This window comes from Equus caballus, chromosome 24 (assembly GCF_041296265.1).
Source record: "Equus caballus isolate H_3958 breed thoroughbred chromosome 24, TB-T2T, whole genome shotgun sequence".
Taxonomy (NCBI): Eukaryota; Metazoa; Chordata; class Mammalia; order Perissodactyla; family Equidae; genus Equus; species Equus caballus.
In genome coordinates, this window is record NC_091707.1 from 30,771,146 (window position 1) to 30,796,856 (window position 25,711).

Genomic DNA, 25,711 nt, shown 5'->3' on the forward strand with positions numbered 1-25,711 from the left:
CCCCAAATCACCATCCATCTCTCAGTAAGCAGCCTATTCTCTACGTGTTACAAACAGCCAGTGCCAGCTCCACAGCCACCCTTAAGCCAAACACTAAACCGGGGGAAGGAAGGATTTTTATATTTCAACTTTAATAAATGAAATAACTGGGGCATCTATTGAAATTATATTTTATTCACTAGGGTGGGTGTGGTTTCTTTAGGTTGCATATTTCCCTCCAGGTTTTGGTGGCACCTCTTTCACGGACTTAGCCCACAGTAATACACATATCTGCTTGGGTACCACCTCCTCAGGCTGGGGGCCCGAGGGCTGGAACTGTTCTTTCACCCGTTTCTAGAGCTTAGCAGAGGGTCTAACACAGGGCAGGTGCTTTCTACTGTTTATGGGATGAAAGAATGAATACATCCGTTAATCAGTATAGAACAGTGGGAAAGGAGATGTATGTTGGGAAGGAGACCTTAAATGTCAAACTCTGGACCCACATGGATGACAAGAGTCCAGGTCATCCATCCTTAAAAGCAGTTAGATATTTTATTTCAAGGGTTTTTTTTTTTCCTTTTCTTTTCTTTCTGGTGACATGCACAATTCAAGAATAAATCTTGAATTTATTCTTGATAACACTGACATTGCACATCAATCCCACGGTTACCATCCAGCACCAACAATCTTGTTCTGTTTCCACCTGCAGCTCTCTGAATCTTTAAACCTCAAATCTCAAAGCTCCCGCATCAAAGAACGTCGTCAGTTCGTTACCCTTTCTCATTTTCTGTCTTCAGCTTTTTTCTTCTTTCCCTAAGAATATTTGCAGAGTTCATTTTTCTTGAAAGTTCTTTTGTAGCGTTCCAGATAAGAACAATCCTAAAATACTCCAAATACAGCAAGTGGTGTAAATGTTGAATCAATAAAACGACGAGGTTAGTAACGACTTCCTTGCTGATCGCGGCTGCCCATTTTAATTTACAGGGCGCCGGCTACACGTCAGCGAGAGATTAAAAAGCTACCGGGCAAGCCACTCTGGCCCAGGAATCCCTAAGACAACCCTGACGCCGCTAAAGTTTCCAGACGCCGCCAGCTCTCGGACTCGGCGGAAGGAGCCTGCGCATCGCCGAGCCAGGCTGCCACTCGTCTCGGCGGCAGGGAAAGTGCCGGGAATTTCTAGGTTTTCCCTGCCTCGGGCAAATCCGCGCCTGCATCTCCGCGGCGCGGGGAGCAGGTGAGCCGGCCGGCGGCGCCCTCGGACGCGCTCAGGTGCCTCGGCCCCGCCCCGCGCCGCCCGGTCGGAGCGCAGGTGCCGGCGCCCAGGTGCGCGTGGCGCGGGGCTGCAGCTCCGCTCCACCCCCGACAGCGGGCGCCGCTGCAGCAGCTCGCGAGCGGCGGGGCTGAGCGGCTTCGCGAGTTGGGGCAGCCCCTGCGCTCGGCCCTGCTCCGCGGCGACAGCTCCGCCCGGGAGCCGGCTTCCCGCAGCTGCGGGCGCGGGCGGGCGCCGAGGGGGCGGACCCACCTCCGCGGAGCCCGGCGGCCCGGGGCGGGGAGGCGCGGGAGCGCGGAGAGCCGGGCCGACCCCGAGCGCTCTGGAGACACACGAGCGCCCTGCGCCCCGCGCCCTGGCACCATGCGACCCGCCCCGCCTCCTTGCCGGCCCCGGGCGTCGCTCTCCGCTCGCTGAGCCCCCGCGTTCGCCGCCACGGAAACTCGGAAAGACCAGGCGAGACATTGGAGAGCGGCGCAGAGACGGACCCAGACGTCCCCTCCGCCCCCGAGAGGCTGCCGGTCGCTCGTTCCCTGGGCTTCTCTAGCTTTACCATGAACCTGGCGCAAGCTTGGCTTTAGGAGAATTTCAGAAGCCGGAGGGGAAGTCACGGCAATTTTTTGGTTGCTAAGGTAATTGCAGTTGTGGCAAGGATGGGCAAGAAACAAATGGGGGAAAAGATGTTTTAAAACGGTATGCCCTCTTCTTCTCCCCAATTCATATATGTTGATTTCATTTCATCTCCTGGGTGTGGATGCTTGTCCATTTCAGATGCGTGACAGGTGCCGAGGTGTGTGTGCGTGCGTGTGCAGTTTAGGACTATATAGGCACGAGCTTACATAAGTGGGTAGGCAAGCTGGTGTGTGGACTTGTGTGGGATGGGTGCAGGTCTGCATGGAAATCATGTTCCTGAGTTTCTGGGTGTGAAGCGTTCACCGACGGGGACGAGCGGGCAGAGGGTACGTGCTTTTAGGTACTTCCAGTTTTGCGATGTTGTGAAAATTTTGCGATGTGTAAAGAGAGCAGCTTTACCTCAAAAGGAGACATTCATTAACTTTTTCTCGGAATAAGCTCGCCCATTTGTGGTTTGGAAGAAAAGCAAGCGGGTGGTGAGGAGTGGAGGGTAGGGGTGGGTGGTGAGGTCTGTTGGGAACTGCGGCAGGAAAGAGAGCAACTGAACTGGTTGCGTGAAGAGAACGTGTTTACAGTCACTGTCAGGCTGCGTAAAAGTGGCCCAGGGAGACAGAGAAAGTAACCCAGAAAATTTAATTTTGTTCAGAATGAAAGATGCTGTATTTTATATATTTTTTAATTTGATGGAGTAGGAACGTAGTTGCTTTCTCTGCTTGAGAGGAGTGGCATGTCCCTGCTACAAACTGAGGATATTTGGGGTCGTTTTATTGGCTTGGAATGGTTCCCTCAGCATTTGTCAGTGCTTAGGGGCTGGATCTGCAGGTAGTTTCTCATCAATACCCTTTAGCAGCCCCAAAGTAAAACTGCAAAAAATAAACAGTATTAGATAAAACCTAACGTTGGACTCTTTTCTCAGCAGAGGGGGATGAGAGATGGAAGAACAAGAACAGGCCTTGTAAGTGTCCGAATGGAGTTAAGACTGAGCCGCAAGTTTGTGTGTGTTCTGTCAAAAAGTGTTGGACTGAAAGGAAGCTGTTAGGTTTAGCTTAATATGTTAGCAACAAGGCTTTTATAGATCCGTTTTCATAGGCAGACGGGTAATTATATGGACTGGGCACTGGGGGTTGGTGAGAAACTTTCTGTGAGTTGTATATTCTTTATTCTTTTTCCTATTAATTTATTAATTTTGCAATAGTGGGGACTGCCCTGTGAAAGAAAGTAAGTAGAGGACTTTGAGGGAAATTTGAGATCTTTGGAGATACATCTTTGTAAGCGAAAGCGTGTATGCTGAACAGCAAAAAACCAAGATGATAAATTCTGAGTTCTTTGATACTGTCAAGCTAAATTGTTGTGTAGATATGGTGATCTTATGTCCTATAAACGTTGGAGTATACCATATATATATATATGTATATATATTTCCCCCATAACCCATCCTTTCCTAAAATTCTAGAAATGTGAGCTGTTGTGAGGTATTTTGGTAAAGTAGGTAGCCACTGGTGTTTCCTTTTTTGTATTCATTACATTGGTTTTTAACTTTACTTCCCTATCTCCTTTAAGAAACTTTAATTAACATTCCCTGAGCTTACGTTGCTGAGTTTTCAGTAGAACAATGCTGGTTTTCCTTCAAGCAACAAATTTGTCTTATTAAGTGAAACATTACAACAATGCTTTTGTGGCAGAAATGTCTCTTTAGATGACAGTCAGTTTATTTATTTATTTATTTATGATTTGTGGAATAAGAGCCAACATAGATATTTTTTAAATGAGCAACCATTTCTTGAGAAAGAAAAAAAAATTTTAAAGGATATATAGGACAATGAAATTTGCCAGTAATTTTGGCTGTCTTCTTGTCCACAGGGACAGATTGTATGTGAATGTGGTATCGTTCTGTTTCTTATTTCTCTGATATTCTCCCATGCATTTTAGCCCCTGAATGTGTAAGACTTGGCCAGGAGTTGCTGAACGTTGCGTTTTGTGCCGGGGGTTAAACATGAAGGGAGATATGAGTGAGGAGCAATGTGTCACATCAACGTTTTTCAAAAGGGATGTTCTCAGAGATCTCAAGACTGGGATTAATTTTTCCTTTAGCTGCACACTTAGCTTGTCTTAATTCGTCGTGCTTTGAACCTAGGAAAGCGTTTAACCTCTTCATTTTCAGTGCCAGCTGGAGGGAATATATTTACCAAATTTCATCTTCATTGGAACATATGGCCTGATATAAATAATTACTACACACAGACCATCCTGCTATATGGAGAGAAAGAATTACAGAATAAACCAGCGTGTTGAGTGATATGGATGTAACATTTCAAAAAAACAGTTTTACTTTTTTCTTGATTACAAAAGTAGCATATAACTATTAGGAAAATACAAAGGAAAAAGATCATGTGTAATTCTCCCACGGAAGGTGAACCACAGTTGACATTTCTGCACACTGTATGTTCTTCCAGATTTTATTCTGATCACATTATTCATTGTGTTTTTACCCTCTTGTCTCCCCTGCAAATTTTCAAATCTTGTAAATAGAACTTGGATAGATGTTAAAGGTTTGGGAAATTACTGCTGGTTTACTGGATGGTTTTGATCAGATTTAAATTTTTGTTAGTGGTCCTTATTTTCAAAGAGAGTACTTCCTCTGTTTTTCTGTTTTCTTTGAAAACCAAGATTATTCACTTTGGGTTAGTAGTACCTGGGGCTTCCCATGAGAACTAGGGATTAAAGCATCAGAAAAGAAATAGAATCTTGGCCATGTAGGGGTGGGGTAGTGGGGGTGATGAGAGGGAAGACCTGAGTTCTGATTTCCATTCCTCCTCCAATTCCTCATGTGGCCTTTGGCCTCGGTTTCCTTGAAGGACATAACATTTTCAGATTTAGCTCAATAAGCTAACAAAATGTTTGTTGTTTTGACATTTAATGAGGATGATCTTTGTTTGAAGCGGGCTTTTTCAAACACAGATGGCTGGAGGTCATCCCCAGAGTTTCTGACTCAGTTGATCTGGAGTGGAGCCTGAGAATTTGCATTTCTAACAAGTCCCCCGGTGATGCTGACTCTGCTGTTCTAGGGCCCACACTGAGGACTAGATGGTGAGCTCCTTAGGGGCAGAAACCCTGTTTTACTTTTCTTTGTGTCCATCTGCCCAGTACCCAGCAACGTGCCTGCCAGTAGGGGCTCAGTAAGCACTGGTTGAATCAATGTCAGTTTTCTCCATGGGGGAAAAACTTCTGAAGTAGTCAAGCTAAAAGAGATAATAATCCACAATTTGGAACCATTAAGTCTGTAATAAGAGTAATAATCAGTCATGAAACCCAGTTCTTCGAACTGCAAGAAAAGCAGAAATGCTTACAAGTTGGCAGTTAAAATGAACATTAAACCTAATGAATTACATTAAATAACAACTCAGAGTACCTGCTTGAGATGTTACAAACCAGGAAGCTTATCCACTGTTTCACTGTTACCTCCTTGAGACCTATAAGAGGCAGTTCATTTTCTACCACGTACACATTCCCAAAAGTGAGGGAGCATCCACTATTAATTATCCCAACTACCAAAGCAGGAGGTAAAGCAGGCAATGGCCCAGACTCCTCCTACCCCACCCCACTGCACCCAAAAGGCAGAACAGTGTTCATTAGAGTACCATCACCATTCTATGAGATAGGCCGCCATTTCATAACTGAGGAACCTAAGAGAAGAGTGCCTTGAGTGGGTGCATGCCATAGCTCGGAGATTCCAGCCCACTGAAATACCCTACTTAGAATGTAAGTAGGGTATTTGCTCATCCTTGTGTGGCTACTTTGTCACTGGAAAATTAATTCTTTCTTTCTACTTAGGTGTTAGAAACATAGGGTACAGAGAACACCCATTTTTAGGTATGGAAATTTTTAAAAATGTGTAAATATTTGAATACGAACAAAGAGGATGCTTATGTAACTGAGGCTGTTCAGATGAATTGTGGTGAAGGCTAGCTGTCTTGGCTAGCTGTCTTGGCTTTCTGAATACTTAGATAAAACCATCAAAGGAACAAGCCACCTTAAGTTTTTGCTTGGTCCAGTTCTCTTATTCACGAGTATCTGCCCTACCCAAGAAGCTCTTTTCTTGTCCAGGGGGAGGCGCATCTTAAGCAAAGCCTTCTGAGATGAGAGTGGCCTGCGTGAATGTGCCCCAGGGGTGGCACCCCTCAGAAGGACCTTGGCACCTGTGTTGCACTCCATGAGACCTGGCCAGCCCTGCGCCCAGATGATAACTGTGATTGCTCACTCTTAAAGTAACACAACAGGCGTTTTAAACCCTGTTAATGGTGTTTCTGAACCTCACTGTCCTCATCTGTAAAATGGAAGTAAAAAATATACGCCTTGAGTATGTGTAGCTGCGAGGAGAAAATAGGATCCTGTTTAGCGTACTGGGTAGAGGAGGCACAGTAACTTGAGAAGGTGGACCCCATCACACCACACTGTTTTCTAATAATATTGACAATGAATCAGCATTGGCTCACAACCTCAGATTTCCCCGGGTGAAATCTGAAACCAGTGCCCATACATGGAGGGCAAGGAGAGACTGAAGAAAGAGGCAGACCACTCCAGATTGGCAGGTGGTAGTTTTAATAAGCAAGAGAACTTACATATGAGGCTTGCTTTGACTGACTGCAAGAGGAGTAGATCTCCACACCCGCCCGCCAGAATCTTGAGAGTTTGTATAGAAGCCTTAACTGGGTTCAGTCAGTTTTCAGTCCAGATGGTCTCAACAACACCTTACTCTCTCAAGGCTGTCTTCCTGAAAACAGCTCCCGTTGTGGAACGGTGGGCAGAACATCCATTCCAAGGACAGGGGAGGGGGTGAGGTGCTTCTGATTGCCCACGTCCAGCTCTCGGGTCAACCAGCGGTCACATCCTCTCAATGACCTCTTCCAACATGAAAGGATGTGAGTATTTCAGGATAATGATTTCCCCCTTGTTTCTGTTCCTGAGGACTTGCTCCGTCAGCCTAGCATTTGAAATACACCCAAGTCCCTTGGAGAATCCTGTTCCATAGTTCTAACATTGGATTTGAGGAGGCTTGTAGAAAGCAAGTGGCCTACATACCAAGTGGAGAGGGTGGAATGGGAAAGATTGTCCTTTGTGGTAGCAAAGATGTGTCTGTTTCCTTGAGCTGAAAGGCTTTTAATCACCAGCAGGAAGAGAAAGTGAAAAATAGGGACTGCTGCTACATTGATATCTCTTGTGCCAGCTTGTGACCCACACTCGGAACAAGGTCACGTGTTATTTTTTCTCTATACCCTTGGTATCTCTTACAGTGCTTGGCACATGGCAGGAGTTTGGTAAATGTTTGCTGAGTTATTGACTTTTAGAGTTACACCTGTGTGTGGGTGAAATGGGAGGAAGGATGGACTAGTATTGGTGCAGGTGCATAGACTGGTCTGAGTGTGGATGCATGGACTGGTCTGGGTGCAGGTGCATGGACTGGTCTGGGTGTAGGTGCATGGACTGGTCTGGGTGCAGGTGCATGGACTGGTCTGAGTGTGGAGCATGGACTGGTCTGGGTGCAGGTACGTGGACTGGTCTGGGTGTGGATGCATGGACTGGTCTTGGTGCAGGTGCATGGACTGGTCTGAGTGTGGATGCATGGACTGGTCTGGGTGCAGGTGCATGGACTGGTCTGAGTGTGGAGCATGGACTGGTCTGGGTGCAGGTACGTGGACTGGTCTGAGTGTGGATGCATGGACTGGTCTTGGTGCAGGTGCATGGACTGGTCTGAGTGTGGATGCATGGACTGGTCTGGGTGCAGGTGCATGGACTGGTCTGAGTGTGGATGCATGGACTGGTCTGGGTGCAGGTGCATGGACTGGTCTGGGTGCAGGTACATGGACTGGTCTGGGTGTGGATGCATGGACTGGTCTTGGTGCAGGTGCATGGACTGGTCTGAGTGTGGATGCATGGACTGGTCTTGGTGCAGGTGCATGGACTGGTCTGAGTGTGGATGCATGGACTGGTCTGGGTGCAGGTACGTGGACTGGTCTGGGTGTGGATGCATGGATTGGTCTGGGTGCGGGTGCGTGGGCTGGTCTGAGTGTGGATGCATGGCCTGGTCTGGGTGCAGGTGCATGGAGTAGTGCAAGTGAGGATGCATGTTCAGGTGTGGGTGCAGGTAGATAGACTGGTCCAGGTCCGGGTACATGGACTAGTGCCAAGTGTGGATGCAGGATGTGAATAGTTATAACCCCCATTCTTATTGTTTCCTTGATTTTTGCCTGGCTAGATCTACCTTGGATCCATGATACAATGAGGCTCTCATGCTAGTGTGTAATTATACATCAATGTTTGTCTCTCTCACTGGGCTGTGGTCTTTTTTTTTAAACCATAATTTTATCCTGCCCCCAGCACAAGCCCACACATTTAGTAAATGCCGGAGAAAAAATTGGTTTCCAAAACAAAAAGTTACCCAGCTATGAATCTGTCATACAGGGGTGGTGATCGTACGAAATAACAGTCAACACTTGTAAAGCTTTCTGTAGAGCAAAGCCCTTTAACGAGCATTAGGTGGTATTACTTCTATTTCACAGATGAGGGAACGGAAGCTGAAAAAGAGGTTCAGCCACTTGCCCTGGGTCAGAAAGTTATTGAGTAGAGAAGCCAAGAGTTCAACTCAGTTCTTATCTGACCCTAACGTCCCAAGTCTCTGATATGTCACAAGGAGGGGGATAAACAGAGACCCTATCCTAGAGATCGTTTCACTAGTCTTGGAGAGATGTTAGAAATAAATAGAAAATTAACAGTAAAGCATTTTAAGTGATTGTTTAGGCAAAGAATGCATGGAATTTTATGTCAGATTAGGTAGTAAATAGATGACGAAGACAGTAAGTACAGCTCAGTTCAGAGAGAGGACGTTGTATATTCAGACCTGGAAGGGACAGGCTTTGGGAACTAGGTAGAAATTTCATACATGACGAGAGGGAGAACAGCAGGCTTTTCAGGTGAGAGGTGTTGATAATGGTGGGTGGTTAAACCAATTGTTTTTTGCTTTCAGTGTAAGAAACCATTTTTCTTAAAACATGGGGCCCTCTGACCCGTTTTTGATAGAGACATGAGTACCAAATGACACTTTCCTTTTTCTGAAGGCAAAACAGCCACCCATGTGTGATGATGAATGGTGTCTGGCACTGGACCCCAAGGGTCGGGAAGCATTAGGGACCAGTGAGGACTGTGGTAAAGCAAAGGGGATGTGCTGTTCAGGAAGCCCTGGTGCGGCCATCCATTTTTAATCATTAGCAACTGATTCCAATTAGAAAAATATATAGATCTACTCTGCCCCATCCAAACCAAAGACTTGTTTGAGCTGGCCATGTTTGTTCTCTTTGTGACCTCTCCAGAAGAAAGACAACTTTTAAAAATGTCCTGTGTATTTCCCCCTTAAGCTGCTATGTAAGTGCTTCTGCCTTCGGATTCCAAACCAAGCAGGAAGATGCCATTATATCATTTTGCTGACCATACGTCCTAAAACAAGGACTGATTCAGCAGCTGGTCAAAATAGAAAAGGTGCATTTACAAAGAATAAATTTATTGATTGTATTTTAGATTTTTTTTTTTTTTAGGGGAAGTCACTTTAACTTTCAGTATGGCAGATAGTTTAGGGGCTTGGCTGCTGGTTTCTGTCCATAGCCAGGGATATGTGACATTAGACAAAGTAACTTAACTCTATGGATCTGCATTCTCCTAGGTGCAGAATAGGGCTGAGAAATTGTGATTGCTTTGAGGGCGTTACTGAAAGAGAGAGTGTTCCTGGAAATCTCTGGCTTAGTCAACTCTTAGTGGAGAGGTGACGGGGGAGGGAGAAGGGGGCTCCCCATCCAGGTCACAGTTGGTCTGACGTCTCCACTGTTCTTCCCTGGTCCTTGCCCTCCTTGTCCCTATCAGCGGGAATTCCCACTACCAAAGACCCTTTTCTAGATGATGTTTAATCAGATATGGCTTCTGTTTTCAAGAAGTTTACAATTCTGTGGGGGAAAAAAGATGGAGAACCAGAATGTGGTAAGACAGGCACATGTAAGTGGAATGGGGGAGGGATTGCTTCCCATGGAGGGGTTTCGTTAAAGAGGTTGAGTGGATGAATTGGACATTGGAGGACCAATGGGTTTGGACCTGCAGAGATGGGGCAGGGGGCAAGGGTGTGCTTAAGGCATTGCAGTGTGAGTAAAAGGAGAGAGGTGACAAAGCGTGTAAAGAAATTTTGATACCCCCTTACTGAGAGTCAAGTCCTTACAACTTTTCAGGCTGGAGAAGCCCCTGTTGATGAACTTAAAATTTAAGAGGGAACAGGGATAGGGGAAATCTGGGTTGTAAGCAAAACTGTTTAATAAATATTTATATTTACTGAAAGTAAATGAGAAAACAAAATGGAGTATGAGTGGCATTTTCCTCACCTCATGTTGGTCATACAGGCTGTACGACAATGAATTTCTAGTTAGTTCTATTTTCCCCTGCAGAGAAATGCTTCTAAGTGGTTTTGCTTTCTCACAGTCAGTGCACAATTGCCATGCAAACGGGCATTCCCCCGGGCTGTGTCCGGCTCTCTGTCCCAATGTTCAATGCCTCTTAGACTTTCAGACTGAGAGGTTGACCACTGACTCCCGGATCTTCCTGTGGCTCAAGGATAAAGTGGATAAATCTTGGGATAAACTTAATTGAACTTGCTTGGCATGACTGATGAGGAAGTTCTCAGATATCTCACCCCAATGCATAGGGTATTTAGCTTCATGCCAAAGCATACGCTGTCAATTCCAAGTTTTCATTTCTTTGGCTTCCTTTAGCTTTCCAAAGCTTCTCTGCAGAAACCGCTTCCCCTGACTGCTATCTGCCTTACAACACCCCCCCCCCCCGACTTTAAAAAATCATTTTTGAATCCCCAGTTTCTTATGTTTTCTAATTATCCTAACAGGAATGACCCGTTGGCTATCAAAAGTGTATTTGGAAGTAGATTAGTTTAAGTTCAAGTTTACTTATTGGGAATTCTTGGTTGGGGAAAGTTTCCTTGGTGGTTGAGATTGGTCATATGAAGATGAACAGTGATTGACAAGACTAGAAATGCAAATTGGGGTCAGTCTGTTGAGGGACTTGAATGCCACATATATATGATGATGGTGATGAGGATAATGGTGATTCAGGGCTCTTTTGGATGTAAACAAAAACCAAAACAACTGAACTAAAGCAAAATTCAAACCATCCTAGGGAAAAAGGAATTCATCTGACTCATATATCTGGGAATTCAGGCATGGCTGGATCCAGGGACTTAAGTGATATTTTCAGCACTCTTACTTGATACTTTATTGTCTTGATGTCTACCTTCTGTGACACTAGAGAAAAAGAAGATGGTCACTAATATCCCTACCATCACACCCTTTGAATAGAGTCCCTCATAGGGAAAGGGACCACTTTCTTCTAGTGTCCTGATTTCAGTCTCAGGGAAGGACTCTGACTGATCCTAATTAGAGTCACATGTCTACCTTGATGCAATCAGTGTGTCCAGTGATACACCATACTCTGGCCAGGATAGTTCACAAGCCCACCCTTCCCTATCAGAAGAAGAAAATTTGATAGCAAAAAATATCCTAGGCAACAAGAAACAGTAACTGCCTCAATCTTCTAAACTGGCTGAAGGACTTTGGGTTTATGTGCTGGGCAGAGACAGTTATTAAGAACCAATGCAGGGTATTGCAACCACTCTGAGAATTCTGAGATACTTTGTAAGAGTTGGAAGATTTTCATTATCCAAAATAAAGCTTGTGGATAAATGTGAAACATTCCTTCAATTGTATGTTTCTAATCTTGTTTCACTTCTCTACCAGCTCTTGTTCAATGATTATTGCTCCTGGTCTATGCCTACTGCATAGTATATAGTGGCGTCCTGCAACCATACCCCTGCAGTTATATCACTTTTTGCATGGCTGTACCTGACACGACTCAAGTGCCACTTTGAAAACCAGAGGTGCTGTATCCTTCTCTCAGAATATTTGCACTATTCTTTTTTAAAACCTATAATTCTATTGTGTAACATATTTATAGAAAAATACACAAATCATTGCTCAATGAATTTTCAAACAGTAAATACATCCACGATCTCACTCCCAGATCAAGAGATAGAATGTTACCATTTCCCCAGAAACCACCTCATGCACCCTCCCAGTAACTACTTACCCCTCTTCCCTGGGTGGTAACCTCTAACCCAATTTATGACACTATAGCATTCTCGTTTTTGAAATATATATGGAGTTATATATATATGTATACACTCTTTTTTTGTGGCTTCTTAGGCACAGTGTTGAGAGATTCATCCATGTGGTGATGTGTACCAGTAGTTTATTCAATTTTATTGCTGTATAGCAATCCACTTCATAATATTTCACAAACTGTTCATCTACTGTTGATGGGCATTTTGGACATTTCCAGTTTAGGGCTACTATAAATAATGCTGCTATAATTTTTTTTTGTCTTTTGGGGTACATATGAATGCATTTCCATTTGGTGTACACCTAAGACTGGATTGCTGGGGTATACATATGTTCAACTTTAGTACGTTCTTACAAAGAGTTTTCCTAAGTGATTGTACTAATTTATACTCCTATCATTAGTTTACTAGTGTTTCAGTTTTTCTACATACCTGTCAACACTTAGGATTGTCAAACTTTTGCATTTTAGCCATTATGGTGGGTGTGTAGTGGTGTTTCACTGTGGTTTCGTTTTGCTCTCATGACTAATGATGTTGTGCCTTTTTAATATTTTTTGTGACTTTATTTAATGTTTCATAGTCCTTGTCCAAGTTTACTGCCTGTTTTCCAGTTGAATTGTCTGTCTTTTTCTTATTGATTTTTAGGAGTTTTCTTTTTTTGAAACACATTCTGAATACAAATATTTTTACTAGTCATATGTATTTAAAATATCTTTTCCTATTCTGTGGCTTGCCGTTTGACTCTGTTTTGAGGAATAGGAGATCTTACTTTTAATGGAATCCAATTTATCAATCTCTTCCTTTATGGTTATTGTTTTCTGTGGCTGCTTAAGAAATTTTTGCCTACTCCAAGGTCATGAAGCTATTCTCCCATTTTAATTTATAGAATCCCTATTATTTTGCTTTTTATCTTTAGGTAAAAAATCCACCTGAGGTTGATTTTTGTCTATGGCATAAGAAGGAGATCCATATGTATTTTGTCTCCCATATGTATATCCAGTTAACCCAGAAATACTTATTGAAAAACCTTCTCTTTTCTACTGCTTTGAAATATCGCCTTTGTTATAAATCAGGTGATCATTTATATGAGTGTCTCTCTCTACTTTCTAGCCCCTTCTGTTGTTCTGTTTGCCTGTTCTTATACTGATACCACATTGTCTTAATTAACACAGCTTAATAGTAAGTCTTGATATCTAGGAGTGTCTGTCCTCCAGCTTTGCTCTTATTTAAACGTAGCTTGGTTATTCTTAGCCATTTGCATTACTATACAAATTTTAAAATCATCTTTTGATGGGATTTTGATTGGAACTACATTAAATCTCTAGCACAAATTGGGAGTAAGTTAATGTCTTAAGAATGTTGACTATTTCAATTCATTAATATGGTATATCCCTTCATTTATTTAGATCTTTCATTTCTGTTAGTGTTTTGTATCTCTCTCTGTTATATGGATATTGCACATCTTTCTTTAGATATAGTCCTAGTATGTGAAGTTATTTGATGCTATTATAAGTGATATCTTTTGGAAACATCATTTTCTGGTTGTTTGTTGTGGGTATATAGACGTACAATTGATGTTTAAGTATTGACCTTGTCTCCAGTGACCTTACGAAATTCACTTGTTAATTCTAATAGTTCTGTGTAGATTGTTATGGATTTTCCATGTACATAATTACATTACCTGCAAAACAGTTTTCACTTTTTCCTTTGCAATCATTGTGCCTTTTATTTCTTTTTCTTGCCTGTTGCATTGGCTAAGACCTCCAATATAATAGTGAATAGAAGTGGTCATAGCAGGTGTCCTTGTCTCATTCCTAATTTCAGTGGGAAAGTTCTCAAAGTGTGACTATTAAATATTATGGTTGCTGTGTTTTGTAAATATCCTTTATCATATTAAGCAAGATCCCTTATATTCAAAATTTGTTAAGAGTATTTTTGTGAATAGATGTTGAATTTGACTGAATGCTTAAAGCAATAGTTGTATAGAATGTCAGGCTCCTCTCTCAACTTCCCTTTTCTCTTGGTTCTTGGTCCCATATATCTTCATTGCCTTGGGAGCTCTCCTTTTTTGAAAACTTTATCCAGCTTTTCTAGTTATTCTTGAGGGTTGTTCTGTTAAAAGGTAGACCCTCGTTGTAGGAAGTGGCACATACTAAATGTACTATTTTTGTCTTCCATCTACATAATGTGAGTAAAACTGTAACAAACAAAGCGCAGAAACCTGTTCAATTGTTATTTCTTTGACCTGTATTGCTTCTTCCTGGTAAGCATTATGAATAGATGTTTCTTTTGTTAACTGTTGCTATCTTCAGAAAAAGAAAAGCCCGCTATTGCTGCTCCAAGTGTATGCATTATGGAGTCAGACAAGAGATGCTCCTGATATTTAAAGTCCTAGTTTCAGGGTAAAAAGATACTGATTTTACCTATTCTTTTAAAAAAAAGAAGAAGAAAGAAAACAACAAAATCTCAAGGAATAAAACTGACATTCTTTAAAAAAAAGCCAATAGGAGTGCTTTTCTTCCTGGGTCCCCTGGGAACGCGTCATTGTCATCATCTCTTAGTCATCCCCTTCTTGAGTATAAAAATTGGCAAAGCTTCTCTGTCACTCCTACTTCTTCTCTAGCAGTCATACAACCTTTCATGTGAAATAAGAGAATAATAAATGTTACTTCTGCAGTCTCTGCACTCAGACATATTAGACACCAGAATCTTAGAATCCATTCTTACGAAATGTAAGTGAGAGGAAAGGCATTTGGAATCTGAGGACCCAAGTTCTGATGCTGGCTCTTACTGACCAGCAAGATGACATTAGATTACAAGTTGATCTCCCCAGGCCTTGGTTTCATCTTCTGAAAAATTAAGTGATTTGGCTTGTTCAGGGAGCAGAAAATTTTTTAGGTAAAGGACCAAATAGTAAACATTTTGAACTTTGTGGGCCGCATGGTCTCTGTCGCAGCTACCCAACTCTGCCATTGTAGCACAAAAGCAGTCATATACACTAAGTAAACAAACGGGTGTTTAAATAAAACTTTGTGGACACAGAAATTTGATTTTTATACAGTTTTCATGTGTCATAAAATATTCTTCTTTTAACTTTTTTTTAGCTAACCGAATATGTGAAGAACATTCTTAGCTCTCAGACCGTACAAAAACAAGCAGCAGGATTGATTTGTCCCATGGGCCCTAGCGTGCCAACCTTTGACCTAGCTGATTGTCAAGGGCTCTTCCAGAACTCTATGTTAGGCATTGATGTGCTAGTCTTTTTTAGAATATTTTTTTTCTATCCCATGAACATTGTTCAAAAGAGTCTTACTCCTTTCTCTTAGATCAATTAAGAATAAGAAAATAAAAGATTATTTCTTATTTTCCTCTATTTATTTATTTATGTCTTCTTTATTTATTTCCTTGGTGCTTGCCTACTACTTTTACAGCTCCAAGATTCTGAACTATATAATGTTCCTGTGCCTGAAGAACTTAGCATTTCTTGCAGGGCAAGTCTGCTGGTGATAAACTGACTCAGTTTCTGTTTGTCTGAGAAAGTCTTTATTTTTCCTTCACTTTTGAAGGATAATTTCACTGGATATAGCATTGTAGGCTGGGGTGTTTTTCTTGCAGCATTTTATGTAATTCACTCCTGTCTCTTGTTTGTTTGATTTCTGATGAGAAGCCTCTATAATTCTTATCCCTGTTCTCCTATAGGTGAGGTTTCTCCCTTTGGTTTCTTTCAAGATTTTCTCCTGATTTTTGGTTTTCTGCAGTTTTAATATGAGATGCCTAGGTCTAGTGGGTTCTTCTCTGTTTGTTTTTTTAATCCTCATTGGTGTTTTGATCTTCCTGGACCTGTGGTTTGGTGTCTGTCGTTAACTTTGGAAAGTTGTCAGCTATTATTCCTTCAAATATTTTCTCTACTTTTTTCTCTTTCTCCTCCTTCTAGTATTCCAGTTACACTTACATTACATTTTTGATATTCTACCATAGTTCTTGCATGTTCTGTTTCATTTTAAAAAAATTCTTTTTCTTTCTCTTTTTCAGTTTGGGAAGTTTCTGTTGACCTTCAGGTTCACTGATGCTCTCCTTGGCCAATTTGAGTCTACCAGTGAGCCCATCAAAAATTCATTTGGTAGTGTTTGTGACTTTTAGCATTTCCTTTTTTAAGGGTTTTTTTTTTAAGAAAGAGTTTCTATCTCTGTGTTTTCATTACCATCTACTTTTTCCATTTGAACCCTTAACATATTTAATCATAGTTATTTTAAATTTCCTTTCTGATAATCTCAACATCTGTGTCGTATTGGAGTCTGGTTCTGATGACTGCTTGTCTCTTCAGACTGTGGTGTTTTTCTTGCCTCTTAGCGTGCCTTGTAATTTTTTGTTGAAAGCCAAACAGGATGTATCAGGTGATGGGAACTGAGGTAAGTAGGTCTTTAGTGTGAGGTTTTATTTTAATTTGACTGGCAGTTGGGTCGTGCTGAATGTTTGCTGTAGCTATAGGTGCCGGAAGCTTCATTTTTCCCTAGTGTTCTTGTTTTTGTCTCCTCCCTTGACTTTAGATTTCCGTAAGTGCCCCTCCGAGAGTCTGCGTTTTGGAGGTCTTTCAGCTATAATCCACTGTAATTATATTGGAGCCCTGTTGGTGTGGTGATAGGGTATGAGTGACAAGCAATGTTCTATAACCTTCCAATTAAGGGCAAAAGTGGAGCAACTTCCCTTTAGTAAATTCAGCAAAACTTCCCTTATTGCAATGAGGGGAAGACAAAGAACATGGGGGTTTAGGTGAGGGGGGTCTCAAGACGAGAGACTTGTCTTCTGCTGGCTTCCATTTCTTCAGTGAATTTTGATGTGAGCCCATCAACTGAGATTGTGTGAAGCTTGAACAAGGAGCTGATCGGAAAGGGAGAAAGCGAACTTAGCAGGAAAACGTTTTAGGTTGGCTGGGCAGTGTTTACTACTCATTTAAAGTTTGTGCTCATGAATTTAAAATGCAACTAGTCAACCTGGTCGTGTGTTTCCTCCCTACCACAGAGTGTTCACCTACTTGGATGTTGGCTTGATATTCAGATATTGTGTGGATATTGTGTGGTGGACATTTGGATTCCATCAGTGTTGAAGTTTTGCCAGGAAATATGACACAGGAAGAGGAGGGGAGGGAGTTGAGAATGTTTGCAAGGAAGTCACTATGAGTGATTATAATGATGCAGCCAGTGAGAGAAGAAAGTGAAGGCAGAGAGAGGAGTAGTAATGGACAGTAAAAAAGTTGTAGGTTGAAATGGGTTGAATGTCTAAGTAAGTGTGAAGAACATTTGCAGTGAATGTAGATTAGTGAGCTGGAAAGAGGGAAGGTGGACGGAGTGGGGGATGTTTGTACTGGGATTCGAGGTGGTACGGTCACCAGTGATGACGAGGAGGTTCAGCATGTGGCCATGTGAAACGGTGGCTGAGGAGGAGGGATGGAGGAAAAGGGTTCAGGTGAGGAAATAAAAGAACAGAGAAACCAGCTTTTTAGATAGGTCTTTGATGCTAATGTTAAGGTCACTGAGATTGACTAAGGGTTGGAGAAAACCTCTGAGAACTGGAAGCTGGAAGCTTCAGGAAATAAAAAGACTTAACAGGAGGGAGGTAGGAGACAGCTGTGAGGATGGGTAGAAGGTGGCATAGCCAGATGGTCTGAGTGTCACAAGAGCAGGAATTAGTGTAGGAAGACAAGAGGGAGATCATTTGAATCAGCAGTGAGAGCCAGAAGGATGCTTACATTACTTCCTGGCCTTGAGATATATGGGGTGAGGACAGCTGGGCTCTAGAAGAAGGGATGTCCCTGGGGGAAGCCAGGTTTCCATTAAGGTCACAGGAGATCAAAGTTCAGAGAGGAGGTGGAAGGACATTATGCCATACTGTTTACAGAAGAAGAGTTCCAAAGCAGGAGGAGTTGGTGGGGTATGGGGGTGTCCAGAGCAGTGTAGACTTCAAGGTCCTGGTAAGAGAGGATGCCTGGGTGGACCTGAACTTGGAGCAGCCATTGCAGTAATAGGACTGTGCGGAACATCACATGGCCAAGCACATCTTATTATGTGAAGAACTTTCTATTTCTCCCTCCTAGCTCAATTGTTTAGGACTTTCATTTAATATATGGAATGCAAAAATATTTTTCTTTATGAGCAGCTTTGGTAGATTAGTTTGTTTAGGCTGTCAGGCAGCTGTGGCAACTTAGAGAAAATTGTATTTATTTATATGCCATTAGGTAGGATTGGTATGGGGAAGTCAACTTATACGCTAGGAAGTAGAAGGAAGGAACCACAAAGTAGTTGAGGACCTACTATGTACCAGTTATAGGTACTGCTAAGTACTCGATATAAGTGATAAATATTTTATATTTATAAATATATACTTAAATTTTGTATATTTACAATTTTGTTTTAAATACTTTATATAGGTGATTTCACTGGAGCCCAAGACTGACATGTTGAAAAGTCTGTGGGCATTGGAGTCAATCCTGAGTTTGAATCTTAGTTTCTTGGCTGACAAGTTGTGTTACTTTGGGCAAGTTGCTTAAGTCCTGGAGCCTCACTTTTCTCATCTGCAGAGTGGGAATAATAACATCCTCCTGTTACAGCGCTGTGAAGCACCGCCCGGGTGATTCCAATGAGCAGGCAAGACTGAGAACCACGATACAAGGTGATTAGTATTTGTTCCATTTTATAGATGAAGAATGCAAGGCTCAGAGAGGCTAAATAAGCATAGCAATAAGTTGTTCATGGTCACACAGCACTTAGCGGCATGGCCAGAATCGAGAGCCAGTTCTTTGACCCCAGGGCCCTTACTTTATCCGCTTCCTCGAGTTCTGCCTAAATACAAGGGAAGTTAAAGGAGCCCACCTCAGCATGGCTGCCCAGACAGTCGGCAGCGTGGGGTGGGATGAAGGGATCAGGTGAGGAGGAAGCCGGCCCCGTGGAATCTAGGTCAGCGGTTCCCAAACCTGGCTGTGCTTCCAAATCACCTGGGGAACGTTTAAATGATAAATCTCCAGGGACCACCCTGGGCCTACTGGATCAGGAGTTTCTGGAGCATGGGAACCAGGAACACGTATCTTTAGAATCTCCCCCAGGTGATTCTGAGGCTGCTCCTCTGGTTCAGGTCCTTGGACCAGCTTTCAGGGACCACTGAATTCTCACTGAAGCCCTGAAATAATCAAGCGATTATGTCCCAGTAAAATACTGAGTGCCTGGCATTGCCACCAAAATTGGCCCCTAAGGGTTGAACTCTATGACCATGCTTTAAGATCTTGGTGCATTACCAGAAACAGACGCTCACTCTGTCATTGAGCATCTGAACTTAAATGTATAGGAAATGTCAAGTTGGCAGACTCTGCTCTTACAGAAAGAGTTATTTGTTTTTTAGAGCTGTTCTTCCTTCTTCCCCCTTGAGGTTCCTGCCCACTCAGTCAGATTAGAGCTATATAAACAAGCTTGTACTACTGAGCTAGCACACATCTTATGAATTTTTTTTTTCTGAAGTGCTTAACATTGCTGATGTCAGAAAAAATCCATTGGGTTTTAATGGGGTGAGGCAAACAATGTGAATTTGGTATAATATGGAGGAGAGGAAACAACATCAACAGAAATTCTTATTTGGGAGCATAAATATTCAGGCTATATTACAGTCAGGGTTTGATTACCTCCCCTACGAGATATTTCCCTGAATAGGGACTTGAGGGCTGAGCGCTAAGAGTGGCAGGCATGATGTTTTCAGGCTTTTAGCTGCATGCGGTGCAGATTTTAGTGGCGTTGTAGTGTAACTGTAGCGGTCCGGCTGTTCCTTGTGCATCAGGATCGCCTGAGGAGCTTGTTAAACTGGCTCCATGGCAGATGCACTGAGTCAGAAGACCTGAGGTGGGGAAAGCGTTTCTCCAATGATTCTGCTGCTTGGTGGCCTGGGGATTTAACTTGGCCGAACACTGGTGAGAACAAACCGCTGGTCAGTTGCTACCTTCATTCTGTGCTAGGGAATTTGCATGACTTATTTTATTCCCTCTTCTAAAGCAGCCGTGCAGAGTAGAGGGTGCTCATCTTCCAGGTGAAGGGCTGGAAGTTTAGGGTGAGGGAGTCAACTGCCAGAGGCCACCCAGCAGCCTTGATGTGGCCAGGGCTGAGATGCGATTCCCGTTCCGACTTGAAAGCCCCTTCCTTTTCCAAGGCGTTGAGGTCCTTCCTACCTGCTCTGCCCAACATTGTTATCTGCTGGACCCTAGGCTTTGCGTGCTGCAGAGAGGCTGGCGTTACAAAGGAAAACAGCTCGCATTTGTTGTAACTGCAAGCTACAAATGCAATGTAAGTTTGGCGTAAATTGCAAGCCTGACTTTCAGAGATTTGCTAATCAGAGTTTGAGTCATAGATGCTCAATTGTTTTGTTATTCACAGGGTCTCTCTTCACTATACTTTCTATCCTCCCACGTATTCCTTCTTACCTAAATTGCTCATCCATTCCAAAAGCGCATTCCTGAGTTCTGGGCCTGCCCATATCAATAATCCCTGGGGAGAATCTCCGTGTGCGATTCCATACATAGGTCTTTATTGATAAAGAACCTTCTTTGTTGGGCAGTTTTAATGGCTACTTATCCTGTTGAGTGTTACAGAATGAGTACACTGCATGTTGGTGGAATCTTACCAGTTCTATCATTCATTAAGAAATATTTGAATATTTACCATGTGCCAGGCCCTGTTCTAGGTGCCAAGGACAGAGGGCTGAACCCTACTGACAAAGACTCCACCTGCGCAGAACTGTCTTCCTAGTAGAGGAGATGCCCAGTAAACAAAGTATAGGAATTCAGATAGGCGCGAACCCTGGTTGTTTCCTACTCCGCATTATCGCCTCGTCTCCACTTAATCTCCGTGAGATCAGATCATCTTCATGTTTTTCTCCTGGGTGTCTAGCACGGGGCCGAACCACTTCTGGGGCTTCAGATGGCCATGCCTGTGTTGTCACCTAGGCTGCAATGGCCTCTTCTGCCGCCCCAGGATGACGCCGTTCATCCTTCTGCTCTGATCTCAGTTGCCACCACCTCCTGCTCTGTGCTGTCCTAACTGAGCACCCACACATGACAACGTCCTGGTTTTGTGGATATGTCTGACACCCGTCCTGGATTCTGAACACTTTAAGGAGAGCATCTGTGTCTGATTATCTTTCTGTGTCCAGGGCCTAGTATGGAGCCTGGTGAATGGACGCTCTGTGTGTTTGCTCCAAGAATAAATGTCGGGTCCCACGGCACCTAGTGGTGGGTGGTGGTATTACAGGAATTGCTTCATGGTTGGGGGCTGCTGAGTCTGGGAGGGGCTGCTCTACCCCAGCAGTTCTGTGATTCACTGGGAAGTTTAGCATGAGCACTGTCGTGAATAGAGATGGGCTCGGATATATGCAGTGCTGACAGAGGAGAGGCAGCACGGAACATTCTGGCGAGTCTTTGAAGGAAAGTTAGAAATTTAAAATTCTAAGGTTCTAGGTTGGTGCTGAAAGGAAAACTAAAGATTCTGGGTTTTATAGCTGATGTCCAGTTGGGGTCCAGAGAAGCTGCAGCTTGACTTGGTTCCGAGAGCTAGTTAGTTGCAGATCAGGTGGGGGATCCAGGACTCCCAGTTCAGAGGGTTTTCTACTATGCTAGGACTGTGGTTTGTGATAGATAAGGAAACAAAGGCACAGAGAGGTGAAGTAGCTTGCCCCAGATCACACAGCTAGTAAGTGGTGGAGCTGGGGTTTGGATGTACATCTGTCTGTTGACAGAGTCCAGCTTGTAACCACTAAACTATCTTGTTTCTTTTTGGATGTTGTGAAATGCATAATCTTAACACATTTCAGTTTTTCCTCTTTTGTTAGTTGTAAGCCGTTATAGGAAAATAATATTAACATGTTTTCTTACTATTGAAGTGCAGTTACGTGTTTTCAGACAAATATTTGCATTCTTCAAATATTAAAATAAACATCCCTGAATTATTTACTGTGTATATATATGTAGTATATATAAATAACATGAAGAAGGTTTTATTTTTCTCTACCTCTACATTTAAGATACTCCTATTTCATTCCTATTGTACTTCATTTAAAAATAAATATTTTATACTATGTTGTAATGAATGAAAATCTACTCCTTTAATTTCATGAACCCCGGTTGTATAGTCAATGAATTTAATTAAAGCATCCTTACCTATGTGGGTTTCACATCCAGTTCTCTCTAACATCTCTTGACATATGGACTAGGAAGTGGTTATATCATTATTTTAGAAATGATTCTTTCTAGACACAGAAAAGTTAGACGACTTGTCTAGATTTCAAAATGAGTTGATAGACGAACTAAAAAGAGAAGTTTTTCCGCTACCCACTAGATTCACTAAAATTCCTAACGTAGAGACTTTGTGCGTTCACTTCGCAGTCTAAAGGCCAGATCCCAGAACATCAGCCTGTCTTCACACACAGAAATGTTTCTGTTTGGGGTGGAAGGTGCCCAGGGAAAGGCAAAGGGAGGGCTGACACGATTGTTTCTAGGTCATTTCCATCCTTGCTATTATAACACAGTTTTCTAGGTAGAAGATAATATGCTCATTAAAGTGGAAGTATTCGTTTAAAAATAAAGCAGTAGAAGCCCAAAATGGCTCTTTTACATAGATAAATGAGCAAACATAAATGGACTCAACTTTTGCTTTTCATGCTCTGTCATGTTCTGTGTTAAGACAAAGAAGTAGGCAAATAAATAGTTGTTTAAAAATGAAACAATGGGTTGTTCATTTAACTTTAAAAGCCACTGATTAGAATAACAATCAGTGTTTCCATGTGGTACTATATTCATAGAAATACTGATATTACAGTGGGTGGACATAATAGAATGATGCTCTTTATGTAATCTAACTTTTAAAATGCATCCTAATTCATAAATGATGAAGAAAGCAAACAACATTATGCAAATAGGATACTTTGGGTAATTCAATTCTTAGCGTAAATTACAAATTCCTGTCTCTTCCCCATCTTCCGCCCAAATTTGTTTTTGTGGAATGACCTTTGGTACCAACTTATTTTATAATAAAATGTTTCCTGAGTTTTTATTTTACATTGAAATGGCCTTTGATGTCAAGTATGGTATTTATAAAGTTTCTTTGATGAAAAGCCTATGAATTTTGTGCAAATAATCCAGGCAGGCTCCTGGATTAGTGGTAACATTTGTATAGGACTTTTATGGCTTTATACGATTCTTTAGAGTCAGTTTATTTGACCCTTACCTGTGAGTACACGGTGGAATTCACACTTTACTGATGAGAGCAGTGTAGAGGAAGGTGCCTAGCACAGTTCTGGACACATAGCAGGCATTCAACACGTTCTCGTAAAAGGAAGTTAACAGAGGAAACCCAACAGTTTATGGAATGTGCTCAAGGTCACATAGCAAATATAGTGTCATACCAAGAATTGAGCTTGTCTCTTTACTAAAAAATTTCCATATGCTCTCATTGTCTCACTGTTATCTTTCCAGGCTTTTAAAAAGGTCAGATTAAAAATATTTATTTTTTCTTAATTGAGGTAAAATTCACATTGGTAACCATTGGCTGACCAATGGTTGATGCTAGACAGTTATTTTAAAGCATACATCGCAGTGGCATTTCGTACATTCACAATGTTTTGCAGCCATCACGTCTATCTAGTTCAGAAATGTTCTCATCATCCCCAAAGGAGAGCCCAAAGCCATTCAACAGTCACCCATTCCCTCCTGCCCCCAGCTGCTGTGCCCACCAATCTGCTTTCTGACTCGATAGATTTACCTATTCTAGATATTTCATGTAAATGGGACCATACAATATGTGACTGTCTTAGTCCATTCAGGCTGCTATAACAGAATATCGTACACTGGATAGCTTTGTTGGGATAGACCATATTTTGTTTATTCATTCACCAATTGTTGGACATTGGGTTGTTTCCATCTTTTGCTATTGTGAATAGTGTTGCTATGAACATTCATGCTCAGGTATTTGTTTGAATACCTGTTGTTTAAGATTTCTTTTTTTGTTATAATCATGCTAGTGAATATGAAGTGGTATCTCCTGTGGTTTTGATTTGCATTTCTTTGATAAAATATTCATATTTTAATGCATAGAATTAATTAGCAAATGAGCTTTGGTAAGACAAAATCAACATCAAAATGATTGGCTTTATCCGTCTTCAGGAAATTATTTAAAACCATATGATCACCCCTACGGTGCATGATTTTGGGTTGAAAATAAAGAACATGTTGCTTTGGGGTTAGAAGAATGTGTGTGGATAAGACCACAATCATCCCCTAACTTTTTTTTTTAGCATTGCTTAAATTAATGAGAAAAAATAAGAAATTACATTGTTTTGTTTTCGTGCCACCTGCTAAAAGATACTTAGTTCTTTGTATTGTAAGGCTTTCTTTATATAACTCATGTCTTAATGGTCATTCATTTATTTTTTCAGTGTGCGTAAAGACATCCAGGATGGCTCAGGGATCCGGGGACCAAAGAGCAGTGGGGATTGCTGACCCAGAGGAGAGTTCTCCAAATATGATAGTCTACCGCAAAGTAAGGCGTCTGGGTAAATGCTGTTGGTGCTGCCTGTGTGTTTGTGTTCTGTGTAAAGTTGACCAATGGCTGATACTAGACAAATGTTTTCTGCCTGAACTGTCTTGACTGATAAGTGAATATCATTTCTTCCTATATCCTCTGATTCACTAATTCTAAAATTCAAGGAAGTTAGTTTTGTCATACTTGGTGTCGAACACTTGAAAAGTATTATGCAATTTAGTTTTCTTTAAACCTAAAGATTTTCTAAGCAATGCAGATGGAGTTGTATTCTCCTTTGGTGTAAAGGCATTAGTGTAAGATTTGTTAATTCAATGTTCTTCGAGCTCATAGTATGTACAAGATCTGGTCTAGATGCTTGGGAGGTGCAGAGGTATGTATATATTAGATGTTTACAGTTGATAGGAGACATAAGATGTACTCAGATAACTGTGATAGAGTCTAAGTGTTAATTTCCAAAAAGGAAGTGCGGGTAGAGTGTTTCGTAATCTCAGAGGAGGGGGCGGTTACTTCCAGCTTCAGACATCAGGGATGGGCTGTGGAGGAGTGGTCCTTGAACTCAGTTTTGAAGTGAACAGCAACCAGAACCAGATAGCTTGGGCAGAGGGTGAATTACTAAAGTAAACGGAAGTAAGATTTTGGGAAGAGAGGCTAGATGGAGCCAGATTTCAGAATGTTGAATCACAGGCAATTTAATCACGAGAAACTTTCGTTCCAGGAGCTGTAAAATCAACATCTCTTTGGAATTCTGAGTCTCGCCCCAGTGTGCCAAATGCATTGTTATGAGGGTAGATTGGAGGTTCTGGGGGGATGTTTCTGTAACTGTAAGAAAGGTAAGTGGGACACTAATTCAGCAGGAGGAATGCCCCTCAGAACTGAGCAGCACTGAGCAGAGGGATCAAAGAATCTGAATTAGAAATGACTTGGAAACTGAATGAATATGGAATTAGGGGCTGAATAGAGTCAGAGATGACTGTGTTTTTGACCTTGGGTTATAGAAAGACTTTGGTGATATTAATTTGAATGGGGACATTTGGAAGGAGAATACGT

At 42.1% G+C, this 25,711-nt stretch overlaps 1 protein-coding gene across 39 annotated transcripts in view; it reads left to right on the forward strand.

Annotated features, from left to right (window-relative positions):
* Window positions 1-1,011: 1,011 nt before the first annotated feature.
* Window positions 1,012-25,711, forward strand: part of RGS6 (regulator of G protein signaling 6) — a 528,942-nt gene continuing 504,242 nt past the window's right edge. For 23 of the 39 annotated variants that reach the window (XR_011432194.1, XM_070249998.1, XM_014735689.3 and 20 more), the window contains exons 1-2: window positions 1,408-1,881; window positions 24,558-24,661. Coding sequence is in view for 37 of the 39 variants with exons in the window: in XM_070249998.1 (XP_070106099.1) it covers window positions 24,578-24,661 (84 nt within the window). In the remaining 2 variants the exon portion in view is untranslated. Of the gene's footprint in view, window positions 1,214-1,407; window positions 1,943-2,086; window positions 2,209-2,788; window positions 2,838-24,557; window positions 24,662-25,711 lie in introns of those variants that run through there. The other 16 variants (XM_070249999.1, XM_070250006.1, XM_070250010.1 and 13 more) reach the window with 11 other exon arrangements.